Source organism: Trachemys scripta, chromosome 5 (genome assembly GCF_013100865.1).
Source record: "Trachemys scripta elegans isolate TJP31775 chromosome 5, CAS_Tse_1.0, whole genome shotgun sequence".
Lineage (NCBI taxonomy): Eukaryota > Metazoa > Chordata > Testudines > Emydidae > Trachemys > Trachemys scripta.
Window position 1 is genome coordinate 53,595,942 of NC_048302.1, and position 11,433 is coordinate 53,607,374.

The following is an 11,433-nucleotide window of genomic DNA, read 5'->3' on the forward strand; positions in this document are numbered from 1 at the left end:
GGGGAGGGGGTTTGGGGGGGGGCTGTGTGCGTGGTGCGGGGCGGTCTGGAGGGAGGGGGTTTTGAGGGGGGCTGTGTGCGTGGTGCGGGGCGGTCTGGAGGGAGGGGGTTTTGAGGGGGGCTGTGTGCGTGGTGCGGGGCGGTCTGGAGGGGAGGGGGTTTTGAGGGGGGCTGTGTGCGTGGTGCGGGGCGGTCTGGAGGGGAGGGGGTTTTGAGGGGGGCTGTGTGCGTGGTGCGGGGCGGTCGGGGGCCTGTGTAGAGTGGCGCATTGGGATTGCTCTAGGGCGGCGGGTGAGGTGTGTAGTGTTACACATGTCATTGTTCACACCTGTGTAGCTACGCCCATTAGTTACACAGGTAGCTCCCTGTAGACCAGCGGTTCTTTACCGTCCTTGTTGTGTGGCGCGGCGCGAGTGCAGCGGGCTCCTAGGCGCTGTGGTTGTACAAATAATGATACTTTTACAAACCATGTTGTGACCGTGTGAGCGCTGAGAGAGCACAGATCCCTGAATGTGATGGGGGTGGAACTGATAAATGATGGACTCATTATACAGTTATGGAACAGATTGATGAATTAAACAGTAGTAAGTCCCCAGCGCTAGATGGGATTCACCCAGGAGCTCTGAAGGGACTCTCATTTGAAATGCAGAACTACTAACTGTGATATGTAACTTATCACTTAAATTGGCCTCTGTACCAGATGATTGGAGGATTGCTAATGAGTAAGGTTAAGATTCTGTCACAGATATTTTTAGTAAAATCAGGGACAGGTCATGGGCAATCAACAAAAATTCAAAGACTCCTATGACCTGTCCCAGACTTTTACTGAAAATACTGCAGGGGGGGCAGGGAAGCACAGTAACAGTCAGAGCATTGCCCGGGTCTGACCTCTGGCAGCTGCTCCAGTCCTGCCACTGCTCCTGTGGTAGGAGCTGACTACCACTGCTCCAGCCCCTGCCACTGCCTCATCCCTGGGGTTGCTGGTCCGAGGGGTCACCCTGCCAGCCAACTGCTCCAGCAACCCTGGGGCTGACCTTTAGTTGTTGCTCCAGTGCCCTGGGGACTGCTGCTCTGGCGGCCTCTGCTCTGGCACCAGGGTTGACCCAACCCTCACCGGCTGCTGCTGCTTCAATCCCGGGGGGGGGGGGGGGGGGTGACCCAACCTTGGCCGCTGCTTCACCCTGGGGCCACTGCTCCAGCAGTCCGGGGCTGCTAGCTGCTTCAGCCTTGCCCCTGAAGAAGTCATGGAGGTCCCAGCAATATGCATCCGTGTCCTCTGACAGAATTGTATCCTTATGAATGTGATGCCAATTTTTAGAAAAGGCTCCAGAGGCGGTCCTGGCAATTACAGGCTGCTAAGCCCAACTTCAGAACCAAGCAAATTGCAATTATAGTGAAGAACAGCATTATCAAGCACATAGATGACTCTTCCCAAACAAATCATGTTCAACATGGCTTTTGTAAAGGGAAATCATGCCTCATTAATTTAATAGAATTATTTGAGGGGATCCACACATGTGGACAAGGGTGATCCAGTGGATATAATGTACTTGGATTTTCAGAAAGCCTTTGACAAGTTTCTTTACCAAAGACTCTTTAAGCAAAGTAAGCAGTCATGGGCTAAGAAGGAAAGTCCTCTCATGGGTCATGTTTAAAAGACAGGAAACAAAGAGTAGGAGTAAATAGTCAGTTTTCTGAATGGCAAGAGGTAAATAGTGGTGTCCCACAGGGATCTAAACATGGACCAGTGCTGTTCAACATATTCAAAAATGATCTAGTAAAGGGGTGAACAGTGATGCGGCAAAGTTTGCTGATATACAGTTACTCAAGATAGTTAAGTCCAAAGCAGACTGTAAGAGAGTTACAAAGGGATCTCACGATACTGGATGCCTGGGCAACAAAATGGCAGCTGGAATTCAGTTTTGATAAATGCGAAGTAATGCATATTAGAAAACATCATCCTAACTATCATACAAAATGGAGTGTAAATTAGCTGTTACCACTCAAAAAAGAGATCGTGGAGTCATGGATAAGTCTCTGAAAATATGCACTCAATGTGCACTGACAGTCAAAAAAGCTAACGGAACGTTAGGAATAATTGGGAAAGGGATAGATATCATAATGCCACTATATAAATCCATGGTACGCCACAAGTCTGCTTCTGCGTGCAGTTCTGGTCGCCCCATCCAAAATATTAGAGTTGGCAAAGGTACAGAGAAGGGCAACAAAAATTAAGATTATGTAACAGCTTTCGTATGAGGAGAGATTAAAAAGACTGGGACTATTCATCTCAGATAAGGGACCATTGGGATATGATAGAGGTCTATAAAATCATGAATGGTGTGGAGAAAGCGAATAAAGAAGTTCTGTTTAACCCTTCAAGTAACACAAGACCCAGGGTCACCCAACACCATTAGGTTTAAAACACAAGGAAGTATTTCTTCACACAATGCAGAGTCAACCTGTGGAACTCATTGCCGAGGATGTTGTGAAGGCCAAAACTATAACTGGGTTCAAAAAAGCATTAGATAAGTTCATGGAGGACAGATCCATCAGTTGCTGTTAGCCAAGATGGTCAGGGATGCAACCTCGTGCTCTGGGTTTCCCTAAGCCTCTGACTGCCAGATGCTGGGACTGGATGATGGGATAGATCACTTGGTGATTGCCCTGTCCTGTCCTGTTCATTCACTTGGAAGTATTTGGCATTGGCTGCTGTCAGAAGACAGGATACTTGACTAGATGGACCATTGGTTTGACGCAGATTGGCCATTCCCATGTTCTTATTTTCTAAATTTCCATTGTCAAAATAAATGAACAATGGTCACTTTGTGGTTCAGTTTCCTTATGTCATCTGTTAACAAACTTGATGTTTTGCAGAATCCAGTAATTCAGAATGGCCACCATTTTTGAATTTGTCTGCTCCAAAGTTAGGTTCCTAAATCCATGTCAGGGCCCCGATTCTGCAATGACATCTGTGCGAGTGCAGAGATCCACCTGCACAGATGTCATTGCAAGACCTGTGCTGTAGGCATCTAAATAGAAGTGGCCTGATTTTTCAGAAGTGTTGAGCAAACCAGCTTCCATTTAAGTCAATGAGAATGTCAGATGCTCAGTCCCTCAGAATAAGGGCTACTTTGCTTAGATGCCTAAATATTGATTTAGGAGTCTAACTTTAGTCCCATAGATTTGAAAATTTTGGTCAATGTGTTTCCCAATCACAGTGAACTAGTTGTACAGTTTTGTCTATGGGTTTTTTATGAAGATTTGCTGCAGTAAAAATAAGCAGAATACATTATACCGTGTATTATGTAAAGTCTGCATGCTATGGAGTGTAGTCAAATCTTGTCCTATTGCTAATGCATTTAATTTTGTCTGAAGCTACTAGAGTTACAGTAGCTCAGTTAAGACAACCCGGGTGCCTTGGAAAAGGCGTATAGGTAGTTTAAAGTTAATACAGTTCTATGCAGGAGGAGCCTGTTTGCCGAAACTCACTGACTGTAGATGTGTGTGGAGCCCTATGTGGATACAATATTTGTATCCGCATCTGATCTGCAATCTGCAAACATGGTCTGGGGATACTGCAAATTTACAGGGCTCTAGAAGTGTGCTGCTTGTGAAATTTACAGGGAAGTGAAAATAGGATTATAGAATGGAATATCTCCTGCATTGCAAGGCTATTTCTACATTAGACTTTCTGAGACAGTTCCCATCATTGCTAATTTTGGCATAGCTCTACTGAGCAGAGCAGTAGTATAGATGCAGCTTCAGGTGGCTGCCAACATTTTACCCAGTGTCTAAACCTAGGTGTTGTAGTGTTTCTGGTAACTTGTCTATGAGAATGCAATTATGGGACACCCCCCCCCCCCACCCCGAAAATAAGCTTCATGTAGATGAGACCTAATAGGGCTCCATCTTAAATCCCCAAAGTTATCAAATTATTTCCAAATTCCCCATATTTATTTAGTGCATCTAAACTACATCTACTTCTGGAGAAGAGGTACAAAAGTTAAACTCCAGAGGGTTGTTTTATTTGATTTTGTTATGGGCTTCAGAGCAGAACAGACCTGAGGAAATATTGGATAAACATAAGGTGTGTTGTGTCAAGAGCACAGAAGGGGAATGTGCATGAGAGCTTTCTTACCTGCTGAGGTGAACTTTTTTGGTTCTTTTTGTTTTTTGTTTATATATAAAAAAAAAAAAAAAGCTTTCTGGCTCTCAAGAGGATAGTGTTTTTATACCATGATTTTTTTTCTCCCTATAGCTAGAGTATAAACTTTTTAAACAAATGGTTTAGTTTATTAACTTCAGCTTTAAAAATAAACAATTGTCTTTTCCTAAATCCACCTAATGGGAGGTTTCACATGGTGATATTTCTCCAACAAGAATAAAATGCCATCTTTTAGAGAGAGTACTTAAAATAGTTGTGTTATGTGCAGATCTCCTTTGTACATGTTATGGACACAGGTATGGATAAAGTAAAAACTAATGATTTGACTGAAAAGATTGATCCTCTACATCTGTTAATTTCAATATTTAGAGATATTTTGAAGAAACTAAAGTGTTTTTTCTCTCCTCCTAGGCTGGCTGCAAACACAGTTGAACAGATACCACTGATACTGTCTGATTCCAAACAAGATGAACACACTGTCATTGCTGCTAAGATTCCCTCACTACCGTTTTCTTAGAAAGATTTATTTCAAAAGCTTCCACTCAAATTTCACTCCTGGATCATTATTTCCATATATTCAATCTTTTAATTCAGTATGCTTGTATTGTACAAAGTGGATGTTGCCAGCAAGTGATTTGAAAAGAGGGATGTGTTATCAAGCAACCGTAGACCAACAAACACAGGGACTTTGTGACAAGGAACAGAGACTCGTAGACAAACTTTACAGTGGATTAATCCAAGGGCACAGAGCCTGCTTGGCAGAGGCCATTACTCTCATAGAATCAACTCAGAGCAGGAAAAAGGAAATAGCCCAGGTGCTCATTCAGAAGGTATTATCCTACCACAGAGAACAAGAAAAGTTAAATAAAGGAAAACCGCTAGCCTTTAGAGTGGGTCAGTCCTCTTTTGTCTGTCCAGTAACTGTTGTGATGTTATGATATCACCTCTTGTTTCCGATATTTATCATTTTAAGCAAACATGGAGTATAGTCTGAAATCATTGGGTTATTAATAGTTTGTAACCATCTTTGAGTCACTTGTATTTTTCATAAGAATAGTTTCTCCACAATGCTGGAAAATACTCTTGGGGAGACTTTAAAAATGGCACCTCAATTTCTGGGGGGAATAAAGGGGAATTTCTCATGGATGATAGGATTAGTTTTGTTGAGCTGAAGAATATGGGGGGCTAGAAGGCATAGCTGCACCAGCTATTCAAAGTTTAGATGAGCATTGCCAAATGACTGTGTCTTTTTTTCTTGAGGTGCATGTGTTTCCCCAAAAAAAGGAGGAGAAAAAATTGTTTGTTGTTTTATCATTAGTAAAGGCCCCACCTTAAAGCAACCTACCTTATAGCTGAGGAGAGGTGGGTGAGATTCCCTTTTCAACCTATCAGATGCTTCAATATCAACTGGAAGGATCGCTGTAGAGTGGTATAGTGCACAATTGCCTTATGCATGTGTCTGCCCAAAGGAAGCAAGAACTGGAGCAGGGCATCTTAAAGTTAGTGAAGAGCACAAACCCCAAAGCAACAGGCCAGTCCTAGTTTAGTTGTCTTAAGTTAGCATGCAAGTCACCCATCTTCTTATCTGAAACAGCAATTTTAAATACTGAATGATTTCTGAAAATTGTAGATTTGACATGTTGCATTTTTAAAGTTCTGCAGTGCAAACCAGTATGGAGAAACTTCTGTTTGGGGAGGGGAGAAGAGGTTAAATCAATCTTATGTTGCTATGGGCAAAATGCATAAGTGTTAGAGAAGTGAATGATCCCCTCTGGAGTAGACTGATATAATACACTGCAAATCTAGAATGAGAAGGCTTGGATTTCTTCATTAGAAAATTCAATATTTAACATGTAATTCTAGTTGCCTTAACAGGAAGATGAAATCCACCAGTATGTGGTTTATGAAGGTGATTAGTTGTAGCAATTGGTTGCATTTTGTGATATATCTGGAGGCGGGAAAGGGGAAAGTTACTTTTTCAGACAAATATAAATTAAAAAAACCAAACACCCCTCTATTAGTAGGGGGTTTTGTGTGGAGATGGGGGTGTGTGCAAAAGAGGAGGGGTAATTTACTAGCAGTGACAGGCTTCAGATTATTTGTAGTAAATAATTAGAATAGGGTCTCATAGTATTTTTCTTAAATATATTTTTAAGACAAGTTATTTCCTTCACGTTATTGTCAAAGGAGTGTGTTGGGGATTAGTTCATTACGTGAAGAGCATTAAGAAGGAAAGATCAGTAGAGGCTATTGCCTATTTCATTAAACTAGAGTTTTTTGTCCTTCTACTACTTAGGATTGTCTGGTCCCCCTGGTGCTGGGAAATCAACATTTATAGAATGCTTTGGGAAAATGCTTACAGAGAGGGGACACAAAGTGTCTGTGCTGGCTGTGGACCCTTCCTCTAGCACAAGTGGTGGTGAGTATGTCTTAAAAGTTTTTTGGCAGCTCTCCAGCATTTAATCTTGACAATATCTGGAGCTTCTGGTGTGTGTGGTTGAAATTTTATCCTATAAAGTTACATTAGTGAACTATATATTGCTTTTTAGTCATTTTTGGTGTGCTATGGAATTAGGCATCATAGTCAGAGTTTTGTGAGGTCCCCAAACTTGTGCTGTCTTCTGGTGGCCTTGTATAGTCTCTCTCTCTCTCTCTCTCTCTCTCTCCTGTATGAAATTACTTCCTTGGTATTGTAAGGGGAAAGGGAAAAGTTCCTTTTCTGTAATCCGTACTGTTGTTGTTAAACTTTGCAATGTATACTGAAAGTGATGCCAAATAATCTCTTCATTTAGAGGCCATCAGAAAACACTTGCAACTCAGTCCTCCCCTACCCCCCCCATATATTCCTGCTTTGCCTTGGATCTTGGAAAAATACACTATCATCCTTGAATGGGAACAAATTGTTTAGCTTCTGTGGGACTATCTTGGTTCCAAGATAGACTCTTCTGTGTAGTAAGTCATGGTGAGGTTGCAGTGTCACTGAACTTGATTAACTTTTGTTGGCCACCTGCTCTTCAGCATCAGGCTCTCCAAACCCAAGTTGGTTTCATCTGCAAAACACTACCCCTCCCAAAATTTATGTTCTATGGGGCAATGCTGACTAAGCTTGATTTAGCAAACTTACCTGGGACCTACCCAGCAGTAACTGAGATTTTAATCCTTTTGTCATATATGGCTGTATCTGACTAATATGTTCTCATTTTCTGTATATCGTCCTCTTGAAACTTGTTATAATTCTACTACATGGAGATGTTACAGGTTAACTATGAATAACGACTGCAATTAGTTGTGGCTAGAAGGAATATTCCTTGAATGTGTAGTGGAGACAGACTTAGAGATCACCAGAGAAAGGGGTCAGGATAAGGAACAAAGAGAAGGACTGAAAGGGCCTGTCTGCTTTTAAACTTTAGCAACATTTGTCATACCAATAAATTCTCATTAAATTCAAATAAAAAATGACTACAGGAGAGTTTCTTCTTGGGAGGACACTACTTATCTCTGGGCAATTTGCTATGGAATGGGAGATGAGGCTTTGCTCTCAGGGAGGGATAACAGGTAAGAGTTTGCTGACGTATCTGCGCTCAGGTCACACATAGGGGTTTGGGACTTGCAGAGTCCGTGCTGGCATAGAGGAAGCCCTCTGAGTTTAGGGACAGTGGGCTGCAGTAACTTGCTGTTATGCTTCTGTGATATTCTCACATCTTGCAAGCCGAAAGAGCCACACAGGAACTTGCTAGCACACAACACTGGGAAATTCTCATTTGATTCTTCAGCAGAGACACTCACCTGCACCTATGTTACTGACTATTGAAAATAATTGACTACTTGCCCTTTTTGAAATTGTTAATGTTACATGTTTAAGGCTCACTCTTGGGTGATAAAACACGGATGACTGAGTTGTCAAGGGACATGAATGCTTACATCAGGCCATCTCCAACCAGGGGGACGTTAGGAGGTGTGACTAGGACCACAAATGAAGCTATTCTGCTATGTGAGGGAGGAGGCTATGACATCATTCTTGTGGAAACAGTAGGTATGTGATTTAAATGTAAAAAATCCAAAATTTAGCACTTGCATCCCACTGTACTGTCCAGGCCAACTTATGGCACCAATGATGCATATGTCCTCTTACAGCTTTTCTTCTTCCTTGTCTATTTCTGGTACTTAATCTTTTCTGGTCCATTCCTTTCATAAGTGTGTGTTGACTTCACCCAATGGGGCCTTACTGTTATATCTTTAAGCCTTGTAAGTTCTGAGAGATAATTTTTTTCTAAAACTAGATTTCATACTGACCTTCATTGTATCCAACTTTGTTCAGCCCAGAAAGAGAGGGAGCCACAGTGGGACCTCTTCTTAGTACTGTCATTAGAATGGCTGTGAAAGGTCAATTCTGGTTTCAATTTTTCAGGTGTGGGGCAATCAGAGTTTGCAGTTGCTGATATGGTTGATATGTTTGTTTTGCTGCTACCACCAGCAGGAGGAGATGAGTTACAGGTATTTATCTTTTTGAAATGCTAATTGTGACTTAAAATATAAGTCTGAATTTGGAATATGTGTGTGCATTAAGTCTGAGTAATCAAGTATTAGTGCTTGGTGTTGTCCTAGCTCTTCTCCCACTGAAGTCAGAATCTTACCAACTTGACCCATAAAATTTGGATCTGAATTTTCCCAAATGTTCGGGTGTTAAGATTTAAAGTTTTGGTTCTGGCCAGTCTCTTGTGATCCACATTACTCATTAGATATGATTAACTTCTTCTCACTTGAAATGCTAGTATAGGTACATGGCGGCAACAATCAGTTGTTACACAACTGATTAGTTTAGCAAACTCAATTATGCTCCTTTCAGATAATATATGCCAACCCATGCTACACATACATGAAGGATGTTAGTTTCTCATGGTAGAGGAATAAATATGTGAATTAATGGTTCAGAGAGTCATTATAACTGCCTAACTACTAATGAAACCTCAGACATTCCTAATATTAGGAAATTCCTGGTGCCTAAAGATTAAGAAGAAAATCAGGGGGTAAGATAATACAACAAACAAGCCTCATTAGTTTATGAAGGTTTTATGACTGAGCATTATTTTATGACTGAGTTTTTCTAAGCATTCATTTTTTCCCCTTTTCCTTATTCCATTCAGGGTATTAAACGGGGTATAATTGAGATGGCAGATCTAGTTGCTATAACTAAAGCTGATGGGGATTTAGTTGTGCCTGCACGGCGGATACAAGCAGAATATGTTAGTGCTATGAAACTACTTCGCAAGCGCTCTAAAGTTTGGAGACCAAAGGTTTGTACGTTTTCACAATTTTCTTCTCTTTATTTCAGAAGAGGTGGTGTGTGCGTTACAGGATCTAACGTCATCCTAACTACATATTAACCACCTGGATATTTACATAAAAGTCTCTTCTGCCCCACTTGTGCACCTCTGTCTGAAACATCTTTCATTCACACATCCCTTATTTATTGGGTACCCTCCCTGAACTAGTTTGGAAAGCCCTTACACGCGCTCTCTCCTCCAAATCCTTCCTCAAAACTCTCGTCTGCTGTGATGCCTACAGCAAACTGATAATGGCTAGACCGAGGGTCAGTGGGGCTTGCTGATTTGTAATCATTTCTATACATTTTTAAGAAGTTTGGGAACCATCTTGCTGTAAACCATACTAACTTATTTAACTACTATGATCCATGTTTTTTTTTTTCCCTCCTTGTTATACCCACTTGTGATGTCTCATGGGATTTTAGTGCAACGACCTTGTCTTCCTCTGTGTGTACAGCACCTACCACAATGGGTTCCTGAGCCTGTGGTACTGCAATACAAATAATTAGAATTTATAATTGAGGCAAAGAGGCAGTAGTAAAATGCTTTTATATATAAATGAGGCTTCTTGAACACTGGATAAAATGGGCTATCAGACAGTTTGATCCAGCTGGACTGCCTGAGGCTTGGTCATAGTTTTCTGTTCCCATTCTCCCCCCTAAACTTAGAGTGCCTCAGCTTCCAGTCATGTGAAACCCCATTAGTGATTGGATGTCACTGCAGAAGGCAGGGTCACTACTACTTTGCTTCCTGATCAGATTTTTCAGCCCTCTGGCTTATCCCTTTGAAACAAAAACCAGGAAGTTATGCAAACTGACCTGAATGTGCCCTTCTACCAAACAGTGTTGTTGCTTTTTTTATGACTGTATTGACTGCTTTTAACATATTTACATAGGTGGCACATACATTTGTGCTTTGCAGTGTCTAGTGATTAATTTGTTCAAGCAGCAGAGCAATTTACACAGAGCTGAAACCTTTACCCCATAAATTTTAGTAGGGAATGTAGCCTTTCCCTGTCTGGTTCAGTTCTGCTCTATATAAACACAAAGCAAGAGTGGTGACAGGTGACTTGAGATTTATATAATCTGGCAGAAGCCACTCTCTCCTCAGCACTGCTGAGCAGAAGTTTAGATCTAGAAGCTATAGAGACATCCTTTTTTATTTAGGAAATATTAAGGAGTTTACAAATCCTTGCCCTGTAAATATCAGCACCAAAACAATTCTTATAACAGTAAGCTTTAAGTTTTTAAAGAAAAAAAAAACAGGAGTAGAGTTGAGTATTAAGATATTAGAGTGAGCATCATTACAACACCTATTTCTAGAGATTTTATTACATTCTGTGAAAGCTCTCTATACACATTTAACAGACCAGGCATCTCTGGCAACTGTTAATAGTAAAAGAAAAAAAATCGGACCCGTGTGGGGTTTTTGGCTGAATAAAAACACTTCTCTAACTAGGCTCTTTTTAGAACGTGTTGAAAAGGGCTTGGATGTTTGCTTTCTAGCCTACAATCACTCTTCCAGGGTACAAAGGGAAGTTAATACTGTTCTTACTATAGTATTGAAACTGTGCAGGGTTTCATATTAATGCTGTACTGGCTCTAAATGTGGTTATGCAAATATCCAATTGACTTTCCATTTAAGTAGTAATATTGTATATTTTACCTTTGATTTGATAAGATCCTAAAACCTTCAGTAACAAATTATATTACCGAACTGCAGCAACTGTTTGGGTGTAAGCCGTCAGACAGTACGGGGGGAACTTTGTTCAAAAATACTTAGGCAAATCCTCTTTGTCACAAATGCTATGGGATGAGAGTATCGTTTTGGAGGTAGCAGAAGCTTGGTTTTCAAGTCTCATTAGAAGGAGACGCAACATAAGCTGCCTAGTAGGGGGAAAAGTCTACAGTAGCACTTAAGGATGAGTTTGCCTTACTAGGAT

At 41.2% G+C, this 11,433-nt stretch overlaps 1 protein-coding gene across 5 annotated transcripts in view; it reads left to right on the forward strand.

Moving 5' to 3' along the window:
• The window catches only part of MMAA (metabolism of cobalamin associated A), a 33,970-nt gene that overhangs the window by 5,327 nt on the left and 17,210 nt on the right, over positions 1-11,433 (forward strand). For all 5 annotated transcript variants that reach the window (XM_034771327.1, XM_034771331.1, XM_034771328.1 and 2 more), the window contains exons 2-6: positions 4,579-5,061; positions 6,464-6,586; positions 8,030-8,200; positions 8,576-8,661; positions 9,312-9,461. In XM_034771327.1, the coding sequence (XP_034627218.1) occupies positions 4,635-5,061; positions 6,464-6,586; positions 8,030-8,200; positions 8,576-8,661; positions 9,312-9,461 (957 nt within the window). In that variant the 5' untranslated portion in view covers positions 4,579-4,634. The remainder of the gene's footprint in view (positions 1-4,578; positions 5,062-6,463; positions 6,587-8,029; positions 8,201-8,575; positions 8,662-9,311; positions 9,462-11,433) is intronic.